At 33.1% G+C, this 19710-nt stretch overlaps 1 protein-coding gene across 1 annotated transcript in view; it reads left to right on the top strand.

The window, feature by feature from the left end:
* The first annotated feature begins 4610 nt into the window (after positions 1–4610).
* LOC145249513 (bleomycin hydrolase-like) overlaps positions 4611–19710 on the top strand; it is a 126880-nt gene continuing 111780 nt past the window's right edge. The window contains exon 1 of the mRNA XM_080111161.1: positions 4611–4810. Coding sequence (XP_079967287.1) covers positions 4786–4810 — 25 coding nt within the window. The 5' untranslated portion in view covers positions 4611–4785. The remainder of the gene's footprint in view (positions 4811–19710) is intronic.

The raw sequence follows: 19710 nt of genomic DNA, 5'->3' as shown, positions 1-19710 counted from the left end.
ATGAAAACAAGGTTTCTGGTCACAGTTATGGTCTTTGGTGCGGTTTCAAGTGAGGGTCACATCATGGCATATCACATCTTTGAAGAGGGTTTGAAAGTCAACACCAAAGTGTACTTGGATGTGCTGAAGAGTGCGGTGATCCTCTGGTGCAAAATGGTGGCTGCTGGCAGACTCTAGGTGTAGCAGGACTCGGCGCCAGCCCACAAGTCCAAAGAGACCTAGGTCCAGAGACTTCAAAAGGAATGCTACGACTGTACCCTTCTCTCACTAGCCCCTCCTTCCTCCCCAACCTGAAACTGCTGTTGTGTTGGGTGGGAAGGAAATAAACTTGATATTTCCAAGCTGAAGCCCAGTAAGGTGGCCAGAGAAGTTATCTAAACAGAGTAGTACTTTTCTACCCTGTTGGTCAAGTCGTTTATTGCATTCACTGTCATTCATGCCTTAAAGTTCACTTTATAGATGACACGAGCTTTCTTGGAATTACCAACCACGAGAAGAGGCAATTTTTGACTACCACTCATGTTTGCCCCTACCATGAAAGTAATCCTGTATTTACTTTTCTTTCCTTCAGTGCACTGCTCTCCCCTGAAGGTCATGGTTTTGTGTGGAAGAAACTGCCAAAAGAGTCCAGTTTCATCGATATTAAAAATATCATCTGGAAAATATTAACTAAGCAAACGTCGAAGAACCTGCTGTTGCCACTCAATAAGAGGTTGAAAATCTACAGCTCCTGCTTCATCGTGCACTGTCTTAAACGTTATTCTATGACGTTTCTTAAACTTGTTCAGCCAACCATCACTTGTTGTAAAGTCATAGATGTACATCAGTTTTGCAAGTCTCATAGCCTTTTCTTTGATAAGATCGCCACTGATGGGTAAATTCTACCCTCTTACTTGCTAAAACCACACAAGCAACCCATCATCAAGTTTTGGGTCATGGGCCTGTGAGAGCTTCATGCGCTTAGATGAAACTCCAGCTTTGATGGCAGCCTCAATGGCATCTTTCTTACTAAGAATAGGTTTTACAGCTGTTCTCTTAACTTCGAAGCTTATTTCCCTAGCCAGCTTGGACTGATTTTGCTCTTTATTTGCTGCATCAAGAATTTGCTTCTTTTCTTTCAGAGTCAAGTCATTCCACTTGTGTTTCTGAGCTGACATAGTGAGCTGTATATATTATTTAATTGGAATTCATTATTGAGATGAGTATTATTTATTAATTTATTTATTGCGGACTATTATCCTCATCTATTTAGTTGTTGCTTCAGCCAACTATTCCTCTGGCCTTCGGTTCCAGGTGAGCATTGTCTGAAAATAGCAGTTTCAATCCTACCCAAAGCCGGCAGAGGCTTACTTGGCCAAAAACATGGTGAGACGACAACAACTATGGAAGGCAGTAACTGCTGAGGATGCAGTTAGGAGATTCAAAGTTCCTATCCTGTTGCAGTTACCACCTGACGAAGGCCGGAGAATAGTTGGCCGAAACGTTGTGAAGCAACAAGTAAACAGATGAGGATAAATTCCGCAATAAATAAATTAATAGTGAGCTGTGCCTGAAAAAAAAAAATGAAATCAAATTTTTTTACATATACTAAAGTGGCATAGTAAATTTATTTTATATAGAATTTTGTCTGGACTAGACAAAAATGGCATAAGAGCAAGGGTGTATTAGTAGCGGGGTGGCATTTGACTGTGTATATATATATATATATATATATATATATATATATATATATATATATATATATATATATATATATATATTATACATGTTTTTCCACATAAGGAATATGGACTCCATACTGTTCATCGTTAAAGTGTTTTTTATTCAATACTTCTGACGAAAGACTGCTCTTGTGAAAATTTTCAAACGACATAATGTTTGAATTTGTCTGAATAGTCTTGAAACAATTGTAACTAACGCCGAAATACACTAGTTGTTGCTATCAATCTATTCCTTGATGTCTTGATTTTGTTAAAACAATATATGAATGCTCAATTATGAAATATGATAATTTTGTAGCTTACAGTTTAAGTCATCTCATTTTGACTTAAAACTTATTGGTATATGAATGATTACCGAATTTTCAATTATATAAACCCAGTAAAATTCGAAATACTATAAATAAGACTATATATATATATATATATATATATATATATATACATATATATATATATTATTAGAAGAGTTTAAATGCAAGACATAATAAATCCAACTTGAATAATTAAAAATTAAAGAACGAACATATCTAAGCTAGGCTCAAACTAAAATTTTATTTTGATAGCTGCTTTTTATATTTTGTGCAAAGTTTAGAGGTGAATATTTCTGTACCTGTGATTAGCTGCAAAAGATTTTCTAAGATTGTGTCACATTGAAAGCGCATACTTTCAGCAAACATTTGCTGCTCCAATGGTTACAAATATTACAAGCACGTTTTTTAAAAGTGTAGGCGTAGGCATTAAACTACAGCTCACCCTCCTAACTCAATAAACAACCTTCTGTGGAAAAATACCAACTCCTGCTGCTACAATTTTTAGCGGAAAAATACAAGATTTTATGACAGTTGAAAAATGTCCATGTATTATAGTTTGCAGCATCCTTTTTTAACACAAAACGAAAATATTTTATCTTAATAATTGGCCGAGATTTATTTAAATACATCCAACTAACATCCTAGATATTGTTTGATTGCAATAAATCCAGCATGAATTAATAACAGTCATTCGTTTGTTTTATGGAATCGGCAAAAGTAACATTCTAATTCAGCAACACATTCAGCAACTTTTCCTTTATTCTGGTGGTTGAGTGGGAATTCAAGAAACTTCTCACCTGTGACTGCATGATCAGTCGTTAGGGTTAGGTTTAGGGTTAAAAAAGCAGAAAAGAATACCAACAGCACCACTACTTGATGTGATCAAACTTTCACACCTTGGTACTCTTGCTCCATTCTCCTAACACCAGTTTGTTTACCTCTCCAGTTCCTGCTCTTGTTCCAACTCCAACATCTGCTCCTGGTCTGACTCTAGTAGCTCATGCTCCTTTCCAACAGTTTCTGCTTCAGTCTATTCTTGCACCCCTGCTCCAGCTTTTTCCAATAATTAGTGCTTCAGCTCTTTCCAGCAGCTTCTGCTCCAACTCTTTTCAGTGGTTCCTATTCCAGCTCATGCTTGCAACTACTGCTCCAGCTTCCGTTCCTTTTTTCAGCAGCTTCTCTCCCAGTCAATCCAACCCTTATCCATGTTCACACAGACCAGACCTACCTAAGGCATCTCATTACACCTTAGGGATGTCCATTTCAATTTCCGTGTGACATCATCCTATGCTATCCAGGATCTAGTTTCCCAGCCACTGTCGATCCAACCCTTCCGGAAACATCCTTCATGCTGCTCGGATCTCAGTTTCCTCGGGTTTGGGTTTCCAGCTCTTCCTACAATCCAGGTTTTCAAAACATTCTTCCTGCTGTCTCCAGCTTCCCCACTCCTGTCAATTCTGCTGTCCAGGTTCTGGAAATGCCCATTCTGCTGTCCGTTTTTCCAATTTCTCACATTTCTCTCCCTCCAGTCTTTCTGCCTCTAGAGATATCATCTATCGACTTCCATTATTTGTACTTGTATTTATGGTGCAATAAATACAATTTCTATTTTTTTAATTGCTCATCTGTGTTTATCTTCTCTTATTTACCATTGTCCTATATTTGTCTGCGTCTATTTTTTTAGTTATAAGACCGATCACCCCCGATGACCAGAGTAGTATTGCTGTCCAAGCGCCCAACTAAAAACTTCCCTACGTGATTGGACCCTACAACTGCTTCCTATAAAGTTAAGAAATTTTATACCTAATAAAAATAATATATATATATATATATATATATATATATATATATATATATATATATATATATATATATATATATATATATATGAGCAAACAGTTAATAAAATATGTTAAAAAACAATTTGAAATGAGTTAAAAACATATTTAATCTGAAAAGGAAACATTAGATAAATGGATAGTCCTTAATCCGTGGAGTTTCGAAGAAATACTCTCCTTCTCATCAGAGGGTAGGAATTAGCAATATATATATATATATATATATATATATATATATATATATATATATATATATATATATATATATATATATATAACAAATACTGATTTAACGGATGGATCACTCGTAGCCAATTATACCACTAAAACTTTGATAATGTTGAATGACAAAAAAATAAGGGAGAGAAAGGGAGAGGGGGGAATAAAAAAGATTTTTATCAAGAAAGAAATGGATATATATTTACTTGTAAATGAAAGACGTCGTAAACTGAGCTTAATTTTTTTTTTTTTTTTTAAGTCAACAAAAGATAATAGTCATCATTGATGACATCGTTCATTTTCATTAACATTAAGAAAAATATACGCTTCTCTATTCAAACTTAAAACTAGCTGTCCGCGAATGGATACTGACTACTTTTTGCTAGCAATGGGCAATGAAAAGAAAATTCTCACAATAAAAATATTAATCTGCCCTCCAAGTAGAAGGAACGCAACTTGGTAACATTGACCAATCAGATACCGAAAAATCAACCAATCAGAAGGTCGGATAGCAATTGTTTGAGTTGGCGTTCAATTATTTTTTTAGTAGCTGCAGTTGACGTTGGAAAGGTCGTTTCTTGTAGTTGTTACTCCTTTTTCTAAACAGAAAAACTTACCTAAAACGGTATCAGTGTTGCATTTTATTTACAGTCCGACATAAGCATTAATAGACGAGAATAAGGGGCATCTACAAAAATGACAGACAACAGTATTTGCACAGGTACGTAGTGGTTAAAAAAAAAAGAAGAAAAAAAAAAGATGATCACCAGTTGTCGAGAGACCAATTAGTAAATTCAATTCAACATAACTTGAAAAACGTAAAGTGTTTACTTGATACTTTTCTTTAACATTTTTTGTTGTTTGTATAGTAGTTTAAAAATAAATCCGTCTTGTTTTAATATTACCTTATACTTTTATCTAATTATATGTGTGTGTGATTGATACAAGGGCGTTTATCGCTTAAATGGAAAATGTTAATTTTTTTTTCTGAAGTGAAACTAAAATATTAATTTTATTTCTGATCGCTGTGTGTAGTTTGTGTCATTAATTTATTTTAGCATTTATATGTCCGTGTACGAAATAGCATTTGTTTATGTTGTGCATAAAAGTGCTCATCTTGATTGTGTGCTGTTTTAATCTTTAGCTTATAACGATCATCCTCACAATTTAATTTTCATTACAAAAAAAAATAAATAAATAAAAAAAATAAACTAATATTCCATCAATGTCAAATTTGCTATAACTAATTAACACCGCATTTTCCCATCTTTTAATGTCTACAATTGTGGTATGAATCACGGTTTTTACTTAACTTAACATATTTTAAGAGATGAAAATCTTTTTTTTTTTTTTTTTGCTTTCTAATTTATTTTTCAACAACAAAAACACAATTTAGTAAATTTATTTCTGATTTAAAAATCAAAATTTATAATTCTAATATATACTCAGGAAAAAAAAATCTAATGCTGTTTGTTGATAAATAAATTAAAATAGTTCTTTGTTTCTTATATGTATGTCCGCTAATTTGGCCCCAGAAAAACGCTTAGCGAGTTCGTACGTGATATCAAAATTAAGCCGTGTATTATTAATAGCATTATTTTATGTTTTTTTTTTTGTTTTTTTTATGATTTAGCAAATTTTAACATGTTTTTTATATAATTATCGCTGGGAAGATTTATTTTGTTCCGCTTGATTGTTTGATTATGAAAATATTCTTTTCCTAAAAATGACCGCGATGTCCCTACACAATTTACAAAACAAACATCTCGTGTTTTTGGTGTGATGACGAGGATGCGGAGAGTTCAAGGTTATCGGGACAGATTCTCTTTCCTAGTCAGAGAAACGTGCGTGCTCTGTGTGTGTGTGTGTGTGTGTGTGTATATATATATATATATATATATATATATATATATATATGTCTTCTCTGGTCCATTTTTTTAGTTTTAATGTTAGAAAATTGAGTGGGTGGAGATTGATTGTTCGGTTTAAATTAATAAAATAACTTTGCTACCATCTTTTATGTTTAGTAAAAGTTAGAGCTTTCTTTGTTTTCCGCCTTTTTGTGTGATTTTTTTTTCTTTGAAAATGCATTTTTCATACTAAAAGCTTGCGATTATGTATGTTTATTTTTTTAAAATTTATGTTTATACTTTGCTGGTTTTAATTATATTACACTGAAGTTGAATTGTTAATTAAGTCAGTTATTGTGCATTGTGCACATGGAGAAATAATCACAGCACAAGCACGGCACGGCGGCACTTACGCTAATCAGAGATATTTTAAAAATAAAACTATTTAATCGATGACGTTTGTAACCCACAAATACTAATTTAAAAAATGATCGTATTGAAAATTTATTTTTATTTATTTTATTTTTTCTATTAAGTGTGACATTTTTAGATTATCAAAATGTAATGAGGAGATTAACCGATCATCATCATCTCTTATGGTTGCAAATGTAATGACTGTAAAAATACAACAGTTGAAAGGCAACTACACAAAATGAAGTTCGGGTTCAGAAAACTGAAAAGATTGTTTTTTTTTTATTATTATTATAAATTTTGGTACTCATGCAGAAAGTGATCCGTGCTGAAATAATAACGTTATTGTTTAAAAAGCCATTCTTAAACAAGGGAGGGGAGGGTGTTTTGTACATATTCTGTACTTTAACCTTACAATTGAATAAAAATACATATAAAACTTAAACGTGGAAATACGATTTAAAAAATTGCGCGGATCACTCTCTGCATTAGCACCTAAATGTTTACTTGGTCTCCACCTTAACACTTTCCTTTTAAAATGACGACTTTTACAGTAGCTACTGTACACGCAACTGCGCCAGAAACATGCGCGCCTGCGCGTACAACAATGGCCACCACTTTAACATAAGGAATTACATTGCGTAATACTCGGAAAACTACTTATATCTGCGGAAAATTTGAGTGCAATATTCGTTTTCAGCATACACGAAAACCTGGTTATGTCGTCATTTTAAAAGAAAATGTTAAGGTGGAAACCAAGTAACAATTTACATTTTTTTTGTTGTTGTTGTTTTTCTTTTTTTTAATCACGCGGACAATTTTCTTTCCTAAATTGTGAAAAAATTAAAGACACAATCCACAAAAAATACTACATTCTAAATATATCGGTAGAATAATTCCTTTTTTTATTTTCCGTTTCAAGCATCCGAGTTTCATCATAAGTGGTTGCTTTTTTACTGTAACTCATTACCGGATTTTACTGAGCCAATATGGGGGCTGATTAGATCACTACCAGCAACTGTACTTTTACTTTTTTTTCGTTTCTTTTAACGTAGGGTATTATTGTAGATTAGCTAACTACCTCCATCCCCTCAAATGAGATTCTACCTTGTTTTTTATTATGATTACGTGTTAAACAACTTACAAAGCAATTAATTTTAAGAGTAGGGGATCAGTTTCACGTATAAAGTTGAAGTAAAATGACCTCCCATTCTCTAACTTTTTTAGGACACATTTATGGGGGGGGATCTTTGGAAGGTAGGAAATAGATGGGGGAGCTTTTACTTGCTTTGCCCATTAGGTGTCCTTTTGCGGTTGTTAAATTCACCATTAGATAACACCCCACCCCCTAATTGGAGTGAGGAGGTCTTTACCACTTCGACTTGGAATTTGGATTTTTGTTCTCTTTACATGACATCCGACCGTCTACAGATCGTGCTATTTACAAAAAAAAAAAAAAAAAAATTCACATTAAATTCAATTTTATAGTATCTGTTATTAAATTATGTGACTAGTGAACAAAGATCCCCTTCTTCCCCATGTTAAATAAGGGTTTCTAAATAATAACTCTATTATTTCAGCGTGGTTCGTAAATGGCAAAAATACCAAATTAGGTATATTTTGTCAATAATTATAATTTTTTCAATATACTAAATTTTCATCATGCCCTCCCTGCACATAGGTTATCGCTCGTGGTTTTTCGTCGAAAAGTAGTAATTTAATTTCCTTATTTGCTTGTCCTATTTCTCCCCCCCCCCTCAAATGTACCAATTTATCAAAGCATTTTGGATATCAGGTCATCAGGAAATACTTCTAATAATTGAATGTTTTTAAAAGTGTGCCCAAAGCATCAAAGCATGTTATTCACAATGGTAACCTTAAACAACCCCCACATTTTATGGAATGGGCTGTGGCTTCTTCTTTATGAAGACCACGGTTGGGTGCAAAAGAACATAGGATTCCTCATTACGTCGAAAACTGAATCGTAGTTTAGTTAGTAAAAGCTGTAGACATGTTTGTTTAAAAGCAGCAACCGTAACTGCTGTCTGCTTTATCAACCAATGTCAAGGTTAAGAAACTTTATCTAAAATAAACATTTGTATAACAAATACAGACTCAAGGGGTCACGAGTAGTCTAATCACTGTACACACTGTGACATCATAAAGGATGGATGATCAAAGAGTAAAGCTGGTGTTGTGACGTCATTCCAATTTCTATTTGTTTGAAAAAAAAAAAAAAAAAAGCAACCGTAATGAAAACCTAAAATTTACCAGATATTGACCTTATAGATCACGAGTGGTTTAGCAATAATAAATGTGACTTAACACTTTATTATTGTCAGAAAACTCTGGCTGAAAGTATATTGAGCTCTATGTTCAAGATCTACTGTCTTTTAGTCAAATCTGTTTCATTTTGAAAAGTTGATGTTTATGTTATTTACACGCATTAATTGTAACGGTTGTGATTTTGGTTGTACGTCTCTTTTCTTAAACGTAAATTAACTTTCACAATTTAACATTTTTATTTTTATAATTTATACATGTGGTTTTGACTCCTCCGATTATTCATTTCTATCAGGGTCTTCCTCCAATCCTTATTTTGTTTGCTAATTAGAAAAAATCGTGTTGATGACATGAAAAATCGATACTTGTGCGTAGGTTCAACTATTTTGGTTTTCAGTTGGAACATTTGGAGAGTGCAGTAAGTACTACATAACAGGGACAGAAATGCATTTTCAGCGTGCGCAGTTCTTATTGAAATGCACGTGCGCGTAGTCACGTGATCTTTCACAAGGTGTATGGATGGATACATGGCGGATATTTTAAATGACAGCACCCCCCCCCTTCTTCTGCTCGGTGTATGTCGGCGCGTTACTTACGGAAAAACGATAAATGGGGGAGAGAGCGCCTTACTTACGGTAAATTAAACTGCATAAGCACCTGTTAAATTTTGTACAAGTTCTATAATTGAATACCCCTCCCTCTAAAAAAATAAATAAAACGAAAAATAAACCGCTCGTGAAAACATTTTTAGATCAATTAAAAGGCATAAAAAACTACGTAACAGTAACACAGAAAAATGAACCACATTTCTGTTTTTGAAAACTTTATTTCAAATGTCTGCTAAAAAATTCTTCCGCGATGTGACAAGTTACTTCACTACCCGCGTGCACGCATCATGTAAAAATAGCATAAACGAAGATATGTGAGATGACACAAAATAGTGCGAGGGTTCAGGGGTTAATACCATACAAACGGTAAATTTGCGACGGGTTTGAATATCAGATTCGTTGTCAGCGATCCCGAAAACCTATAATGAACAAAATGTTATTGGTCGGTGTTCTGTTGTAGTTAAAGTAAACATTTACCGAATTTTATTTTTTAGTCCAGAAGAAATAAAGGTTTAACAACGCAAAATGTATGCAAAAATCAAAGTTAGATATTTTAGCGACCCCTATGCTACAATTGAATCTTCTGCTTTAAAACGACCATTTTGTGACTTGCGTTGATTAAAATAGAAATTCTTGGAAAATATCAGATTTCATTTAATACACAAATTGCTAAGAATCTTTAAACACTTTCGTTTGTTTTGTTTTGCATTTAACACATGTTTTTCTATTTACACTAGTTTTCATTGAAATATCCGAACTCGCATTACAAACAGTTAATATTTAAATCTTTTACTCGGCGTTGTTCAGGGATACGGATAACAAAATAATTTTAAAGAATGAAAGGTAAAAGTGGACAACAGGTTCTCCCTCTCTCTCTCTCTTCACAAATTAGTTTGGTCCTTGGTGACTAGTAGTATTTTGAGCATTTTTAATAAGAGCCAAAAAAAAAAAAAAATAAATAAATAAATACAAATAAATGTTACCAAAGGCAAGATAAGTTACTCTTTACCTACCTGGATAAGTTTTTGTGTTTTAGCTTATTTTAATTTTTTTTTTTTTAATTTAATAGAAAACTAGTGTCAACTCTGTTGAACGAAAAAAAAAAAAAAAAATGGCTGATTAGGCGGTCACTCACTCATGTGGAGTCTTGATAGTCATTCAAAAACCGAAAATTAAACAGAATCACAGCTAATAAGTGTCATCAATCCTGCGAAAATATAATGTTCAATCAAACTGTATATTTTTATTATCAGTATTTTTGTGTAATTTTCGATTTTAAAGATATTTTTGAGATTTCACACACTTGTCTAATGTCAGATATATTTTTTAACTTAACAGTTGACACTCAATTTAAGTATTTTAAAATAAATTAAAACACAAAAAAACTTATCCAAGTAGTTAAAAGAGTAACTTATCTTGGTAACATTTTTTTACCCACCCCCTCTTTTTTTTTTTTTTTTTTTTTTTTTGTAGATTTGTTAAAATGTTCTATACTGTATAATTTATTTTTATATCATAACCAAATTAAAGTCATATCTGCCAATCTCAGGTTTATAAATGTATTTTGAGTAGTTTTTGACGTTAGCGAGACACACAGAATTATCTCGAATATCTTAGTTGTTTTTTTGTTTTTTTTTTTTAAATTTAATGGTACAATTTTAGTCTTGTTCTATAACATTCCACTCTGCTAACGATTTATACATTTATTTTTACTGTAAAAATTTACCATGAAAATATTGTTTACACAAGACAAAAATCTGTAAAAACAAAATGTAAAACAAAGATTTTCCGCTTTTTCTTCTGCAATTGTTAGAATAATTTGTCTAGCTATCTGGCACAACTAAAAATATTTTTCAGTCAAGCATTCAAGCAACTTCTAGAAATGTGATATACCCATGCAAAAATGTTTCTAGTCATTTCTGTACTTTGTAAACTTCAATGTTTACAATCTTACTCCATTTGATTTCTTTCTTTCTGTGTCTATGTTGGCTCTACTATCACGCTTACTAGATCAGCTGTGGTGGAGATTGGACAGAAGTTTTCAGCAACAACTGTCTTTGCAGCATTCTGCACTAATCATGTTCCGATCTCTGTTCTTCGCCGAAAACTAAACCTACACCTACTACCCTCCATCCTTCTTTGACGTCTCTTGTGGTTTGGACATGCACCTCTTCTACCAGAGAGAGAATTCATTCGCAAGGTTCTCTCTCCTCCTTTTCTACCTGACTGGCCCAAACATGTCGATGAGCAGCTGAAGACCTGAACGACAACAATTAAGGACAACTTGGCGGTACTATCAGGCCCACAAGTAGTTGATCTCAGGTGCTCGAATCCTGCAATCTGGCCTAGGATCATCTAAATTGGACTGTGATGGTTCGAGATGCAGTTTGTGCTCAGGAGGAAGCTGGCTCTATCCAACCAGGATGATAACGGCTCCAAGTAAAAACCCTCATATACAACAAAAAACTTTACCTAAAAGATGAAAATGTATAAAAAGAAAATGTAATCTTATTGAATCTTATTTTCAGTGTCTTGCTGAGTTGATACTTTAAAATCATTAACTGCTTTTTTGCAAATAAGGGCACTTGTTCATAAAAGATGGCATACCACATTTTTCTGATGAAGTCCTGAGTGACCTTTTAGCTGTAGCCAGATAGTGGATGGGTAACACTACTTCAGTTTGGTGTCTGGAAACGATTGGCCTATCACCACATGTGTACATTTATGTATATACAAATGTACATATGTGCTGGCTGTGGTCAGCAGAGAAGGCGGATTCAGGTTTTTATAATAATATGGCTCCTCCTTTTAATCACTTGAGAGAGAGTTCCTGCTCACTTGAATCTTGTCTATCAACTGGCTAATCTATAGAGATCAGAGAGAATGGGATGAGTCCCAACAAGGAAGTTTTGAGGCAGCTGAGAGAATATTGTTGATGCATGTTTTCACTAAATTCTAATGACTTGCATAAAAACAAAAGTTGAATTATTCTATCACTTTAAAAATTACTTGCAAATCCTTTACCTATATAAGAATCGCGTATGTCCTAAGTTGGAGTACAACTATCACATCTGGTGAGGTGTTGCTCAGAACACTCTTTCTTGCTTTGACAAACTACAAACTCGACTTCACAATGTAGTGGGAAATTGTTTATTTTGCTCTATACAATCTTTCTTACACAAGTGACATTGCTAGTCTTTTGTTATTTTCATGAAACATGTTCAATAGAAGTCCAATACCTAGTTCTTTCTTGTAAGACATTCAAAGCAAGAACTAATCTTATTACCATAACTGCATTCCTTTCTTCCTCCATGTGCATAGCATCAAACAGAATTTCTACAAACATATTACCACAGAATTGCTTCTCTGTAGGCTACAACGTGGTCATCTTTAAAGCTAATGTGAACATATACTTGTCATAAAGTCATCATAAGTAATCAAATTTTGTTCATTTCATTCATTTTCAATCCTTTCACAATGTACAGCATTCAACTACTAATCAGTCCATCCTATTAACCTTATCCACAAGTAGCTTTTAGCCTTAATAAATGATAGCAAAAAAAAAAAACAACTGAACAAAAAAATATTATTTGCATACATTAGCTTCACTGAATAAATATTATTAAACGAATTGAAGGACAAAATGCGCTTTGTCACCATTTTCTTTTGAGAAATCATGATCAAATAAGCTGAAATTGAAAAATGTTTTTACAAAAATTCATCGACTCACATACTTAATCAAAGTGAATAGTCAAAAAAACAATCTGGATTCTCCTTAGAATGAGAATTCTGCTGCAAAAAGTGTCTTTTTTTCACAAATTGGCCAGCTAGTGACTCTTGTATTGAAGAAGCATAAACTTCAGGAATTGACCTCCATTACTGACCTAAAGTGGAAGACATATAGATCTGTTGCCAGAATCACTGGAAAAATGGTAGGATCATTCTATTGTTCCAGAAAGAATTTCACTGCCAATGCTATCCTCTGCATGTACATGAGTAATATGACTCTGAGATGAAGTACTGCTGCCACATCTGGGGAGGAGTGCCTAGGCAGTATCAAAAATCATCTTCGGAATTTAGTGGGCGAGGACCTTTTTGCCTCCCTATTGCTTTTTTTCTTACAGAAGAGTCTCTTTATCATTCATTTTATAGCAGGATCATCAATCCAGCCCCCCCCCCCCCCGTAAAATGTTTTTAACAAATACTTGTTTACCTACAACAATCGTCAACAATTTCCCTTATTCTCTGTCTGTAAAGCGAAACATAAATTTCATGAACAGTTTCTTTCCTAGAACTGTCTGGCTGTGGAGCAAGATACTGTGGAGCTGCTTGACTAACTTGATCCTTTTTAAGTCCTATGTAAATAAGTTTTTGTTGAACCATCTTCTTAAATAACTAGGCCCTACCCAAGTTCCACCATTACTGATCATCATTGAGATCTCACCAACTTTCTAACATGAAGGACTGAAGGATATGTGGTGACTTTGAAAAAAAAAAAAAATTCTACTTGTGCCTCTAGAACAAACCAAGATCTCATATAATGATAGTTGTAAAAGTATTAAAAACAAGAGATAAATGTCTTTGTATTAACCTTCAATCCTAATAAAACATCTAATAAAATCAAAACGAGTTATATAATGGCAACAATTGAACTAATATATATTATTATTTTTAAAATATAATTATCCACTGACATGTGTTTCGTCGTCTATGACTCATCAGAGTGGCTGAATCTAGCGAGATTCGAAATCGGGACCCCACGGAAATGGGCCTAAACCCCTTACCACTGACCCATCTCGCACAACTGTCTGGATATATTGTGATTTACTTAGATGTTGTTTGTTTTGGTTTTAGCGATATGTTTTGAATGCATTCAATTATTTACGAAAGTGCATTTTTACCTAAATGCGAGTTGACACACACACACACACACACACACACTAAATCTACTCCAATGTCTTACCTTTAGAATTATGATCATCACTTAACAAAGGACATTATTCAATCAGATTGCTCAAGAACCTCATTTAGAGTGGGGCACTATTCACATATATGCCAGATCTTGTAAAATCTGGTAGAAATTATAAAAAGAAAACTTCCTTTACAGAGTTGTGGTTGAAACCAGAAAATTTCATGACATAATATTAAACATGACCAAAATTTTATGTATCACAGACGTCGATCCAGACATTGAAAGACCCAAAAAGTACTTATCACACTCATAAAAATAATAATCTCAAGAGACTGAAACACACCATGGAATCATATTTTATTCACAAATAAACTAAATACTTTGGAAATACTGGATAACAAATCCAACTTGAAATCGCCTGTTGATCACCTTAAAGTAAAAAATGCTAAAACCCCTTAAAAATCTTAAAAGTAGTATTGAAAATGAACTGAGGATCAAATTGAAAATTAATGCATATCAGACTCAAACTTGATTGTTGACGTACAGTGCTACGCATATATCCTACTTAAATTACCAACTCTGTGAAACAAACAGCTAAAAGTAAATTTAGAAGTCTTTCGTTTTTCATCCACATATAATAAGATGGCTTTATGATCAATCTTGAAACCACACATAGACCTAACATTGATTCAACAACAAAATATAACTCACAATTTCATTAAAGTGAATTTAGATAACTAGGAAATAAGTCTCATGATTATGCAGCTGGCAGGCCACCCGGCATTGCTCAGTTGTAAGATATGCTTACATATGATGGTATTATTCATGCAGATTACATATTTATTATTATAGACAATTCTCTATTGATTATTATATTGAAGTTAATATATGATAGTGAGATCAATAAACAATATCTAAAACAATATATGACTTGGGTGCCATCAGCTAGAATTGAAACCAAAACATACAACTCTCTACCCTTATTCCTTATCCTCCGAGTCACGCCCACACACACACACACATATCTATAAATATATATACAAATTTACCTGTCATCCTGTTTTTTTTTTTTTTTTTTTTTTTTTTTTAAAGATGGCATTGCTCGATCATTGAAGACAAGATACAAGAAAGCAAGCAAGATCTAGAGTTTTATAATCTATACTTCTATAAATTTTTTTGGTGTATTGATGTCATATCAAAAACTCTTTTATTTATTTAAAAAGAAAATACAACTTTGTTATATATGGGTCGTGGAATTGCGTTCATCTGCAAAACATCTAGCTAATTTACATATTCTTTTAAACATCCATTTTAATACATTTCCTATTATTTTTCGCTTTTCTTATGGGATGATCATCTTTAGTTAACTATTACGTGTAATTATATTCATGCAGATATTCTACATGATTTATTGTATTTATTTGCTTCCCCACCAAAGCAAATTAGGCACAAGGCCTTTTTTAATGTGGGGTAAAAACCAGCTCCCCTAAAAGTAGGCAAAAAGGGGGCACTCTGGTTACCAAAAATAATAATTGTCCCAGTATAGAGGGTTTCCCCTCCATTGACTGGTACAAATTATCTTGAGTGCAGCATCTGCAGAACAGATACTACACTTTGATCCCGTCAAGAACAACAGAAAAAAGGCAAGCCTTTTATCTATTCTACATGATTTATACTTGCGTAATATTTGTGTAAAAAGTTTATAGTACACACAAACCTCTTTCTATATAGATTTATGTATGCATATATATATATGTTTAAAAAAATTTTGCCTACCAAACTCCTGTCAGTTTTTGGTCTACAGACATGAAACTTAATATAGAGGGTATTTAGACCCATGCGAAACTTTATATTTGGATTTTAGCTGGGAAAAATCAGTGCAAAAGTGTGAAAATTAAAAAAAAAAAAAAAAAAAAAAAAAAAAATGGAATTTGTCAGATGAAGGTCGAACAACAGCATTACAAATACACATGCGTAACATAATAGCTATTGGTTCATGTTTTAATTTTTAGCCGTGCAGCAAACATGTCTTCATAGGTCAGTCCTTAATGTCAAAGAAAAAAGTAAATCGTAAGCTAAACATTTTGGTTTCAAGTTATTTATTTATTTATTTTTTATTTGTTTTTAATTTTTTTAAATCATTACTATATATTAGTTCCAATATATGATAAATACAAAATCTGCATTAATCAAAATATCATATTTAAGCATATTTTACAACTGGGAAATGCTGAGCAGCCTACTAGTTATATTGATAACAACCACCAATCTTAATAGCAATAAACAAATCCCACTGCCAGATAATGCTTCCATCTACAGAGCTAAATTACAAGCCATGAAAATATACTTAAAAATGGAGCTTGAACATCGTTCATATCATTTAACATGTTAACTACATTATTTATGTTGGTCAACAGTTCAATTTTCAATCTTCACTTATCTGTTCACATAACTTTTTCATCCAATAGGAAACCATATTTTGTTTCTTTACAGAATCGACTCTTTCTTCACATCATGCTTCCAAAACTTTTACTTAGCTCTCTTGTTTTGTATTCAATCATCTTTTTCTCTGATTTCTATCATTACAGTCCAAAAATTCAAACTCTACTTCCCAAATGTTGTGCATAAAAAAGCATAATTGTCTGCTTCTTTCAATTTTTCTTTTTCCTTTCACTTTTTTCCACATCATACTCCCCCTTTCTCCCTCTGCTACATCTGTTAAGTTAGTGAATGAAGAAAGAAAGAAACCAAATTACCAAGGCAGACACATGTGGCAAATGCTGCATAGCCTCTCCTCTGCATGGTAATATTAAACAATTCAAAGAGAAAGAAGCAGACAGTGTGATATTGTTTGCTTTATTCTACCCCTTGTGATCTAGCACTATGCACATCTTTATTGACATTCAAAGTTTCTTTTGTTTTGGTTTTCTCTTATCCTGTTTCAAACCCTTTCACTCAATTTCTTCCTTCAAAATTCTTTATGCACATACCGTGTTTGTTCACTAAATCACAATATCTAACATAGATACTTCATAGTGGAAGCATCTAACATAGATACTTCATAGTGGAAGCATCTAACATAGATACTTCCTCAAAGTGGAAGCTAACCCTTACACCTTTGATCAACTTCTCACAATCAAACATATTCTAATCGATTGTAATATGTAGGAATATCTGCAAAACCAAACCTAATCGTGCTGTTTAAAAATATGTCTAGCTCTTAAATAATCGACTACTTTTTAAAAAATCCCTTCCTAGCCATATAAGAGAAACGACATGATTAAACTTTGTTTTCCCCAGATTTTATCAAATAACTATTTTATAAGTTCATTGTATGGCACAAAATGACTTATGAGATTGATGTGTCGTAAAATAAAAAATGTCAACCCATCTTAAAAGATCTTCCAATACCTTAACACTGAAAAATCAGGTTTCCAAATAAGACCAACCTCATCCAAACATGAGAACTATCTTTCTCTTCTAAAAAAATCTATTTGAGTACAGAATGTCAACCTAAAAGGACTGAACTTTTGACAACTAAAGCATGACACTACCATTTATGGTAGCACATCTAAGACAGTAAACGACCAAGTTCTCTCCAATTCTCTCTCCTCTGATCTTGAGCACGTAGTACAATGGGGAAAGGAGTGGCTGGTTACTTTTAATGCATCTAAAACCAAGCTTCTCTCTTTACATCATCAACATTCTGATCCACATCTGGCATCAATTGAAATGAATGGCCCTCGTCTTCAGGAGGCCTCAAGTTTTGACAAGCTTCTGGGCTTGACCATTACTCCTGATCTTAAATGGAACACGTACATCGAATCTGTTGCCAAGGCCGCTGGAAAAATGGTGGGATCTTTCTATCAATCCGGTAAATATCTCACTGCTGATGCTATTCTCTATCTATATAAGAGCCAGGTACGTCCAAGGATGGAATACTGTTGCCACATCTGGGCAGGAGCTGCTAGAAAGGACTTGTCCTGCCTTGATAGTTCAAAATAGACTTCGTAGCCTCGTAGGAGATGTCCTTTTCTCTTCCCTTCAACCTCTATCTCACAGAAGAGATGTTGCGAGTTTGTCTCTGATGTATCGTTATTTTCATGGAAAGTGTTCGACTGAGCTTCAATCTATGGTCCCCCCTCGCCAAACTTTCACAAGAAACACTCGTCTAGCTGTATACACTATCAATAATTCCCCCCACTCTTTATCTGTGCCTAAACCTAAACGTAGATTCCATAAACAAAGCTTCTTTCTTAGAACTGCACGCCTGTGGAATTGTCTTCCGTTTTCCTGCTTTCCGGCTGACTACAATATGGTTGTCTTCAAGTCTAACGTAAATAAATTCTTGATGAGCCATTCTATATAAGTTATCAAATTTAACCCTTATCCTTGAGTGGCCTCTTGGCCTTGATAAGTGGTGATGCCTATGTAAAAAAAAAAAAAAATGATCCAGCTATCAACTATAATACTATACAATTATAGGGATTTGAGAGCCAATTATCATGAAGTTGGTCAATTTGCTATGCATTTCGATCTAAAAGAAACAATTCTCAAAAAAAAAAAAAAACAATATTTCCTTTTTAAAGGATACAAAATGTGCTATAAAACCCATTAATGACTAAAAATCATACAAGTTGAATTATGCAACTAGATGTAATAAGAAAACCCGCATCTGATGGGATCCAACCACTAAAAAACTTTAAACATTTTGTTAAAAATATTAACTCTTCCAACAAAATTAGTTTAGTGGCATTTGTGTGTGATATTATATTGACAAGTAAAATGCACGAACATTGCATGATAACTGTGCTAAATTTAATCCAATAATTCATAGTTTCAGTTGTTAATGGTTTTATCTGATATGAAAATTTAGTTTAGCAGATTATTGAAATAAAGACAAAAGGCGTAAAACATTTTGTTTTTTGAAAGTTGATTAAACATAAAAAGTAGTTTTACATGAAGTTTATTGCAGAGATATAAAAAACAAACATGTGGAATATTTATGATACAATAATGAATACCTACATATACATTAATTTTATTTATATCTTTTACACGCCAGGTCATTTGTTTTTTATTTGATTGCATTGAATTAAATGTGTACATGTTCTAAGTGTGAAAATCAACACTCCATACGCAAACACATACTCGTGTATAGATTTTTTTTATATAAAAGTGTACATGCCATATTCACCAGTTTCATACCAATTAGAAGCAACCAGAATTGTTGGAATATAAACTTTAATATGTATTACCTGTAACACACAAAACAAGTATTTTTCTCTGATATGAAATTTTAATAGTTTGATTAATTAAAGTATTTTAGAAGTGGCAAGTGATCTCCCTTTCCTATCGAATTACTGTAATAAAGAAAAACTGAATGAACCCTGTCCTTACTGTTCTATTACGTTTCAGATCAGACTTGCATCCAAATATTTGAATGACCGTTTGATCCAACCATAATGTTTTAGATACTGCTTTCAATTTCTTATTGAATCTTTAATCGTACACTGTACCTGCATTGAGCATATCATCAATCAAGTATAAGATATTA

Source organism: Euprymna scolopes, chromosome 1 (genome assembly GCF_053919585.1).
Source record: "Euprymna scolopes isolate OS-2025 chromosome 1, ASM5391958v1, whole genome shotgun sequence".
NCBI classification, from domain to species: domain Eukaryota; kingdom Metazoa; phylum Mollusca; class Cephalopoda; order Sepiida; family Sepiolidae; genus Euprymna; species Euprymna scolopes.
The sequence above is the reverse complement of the archived record's forward strand: the minus strand, read 5'-3'. Positions and strand labels throughout refer to the sequence as shown.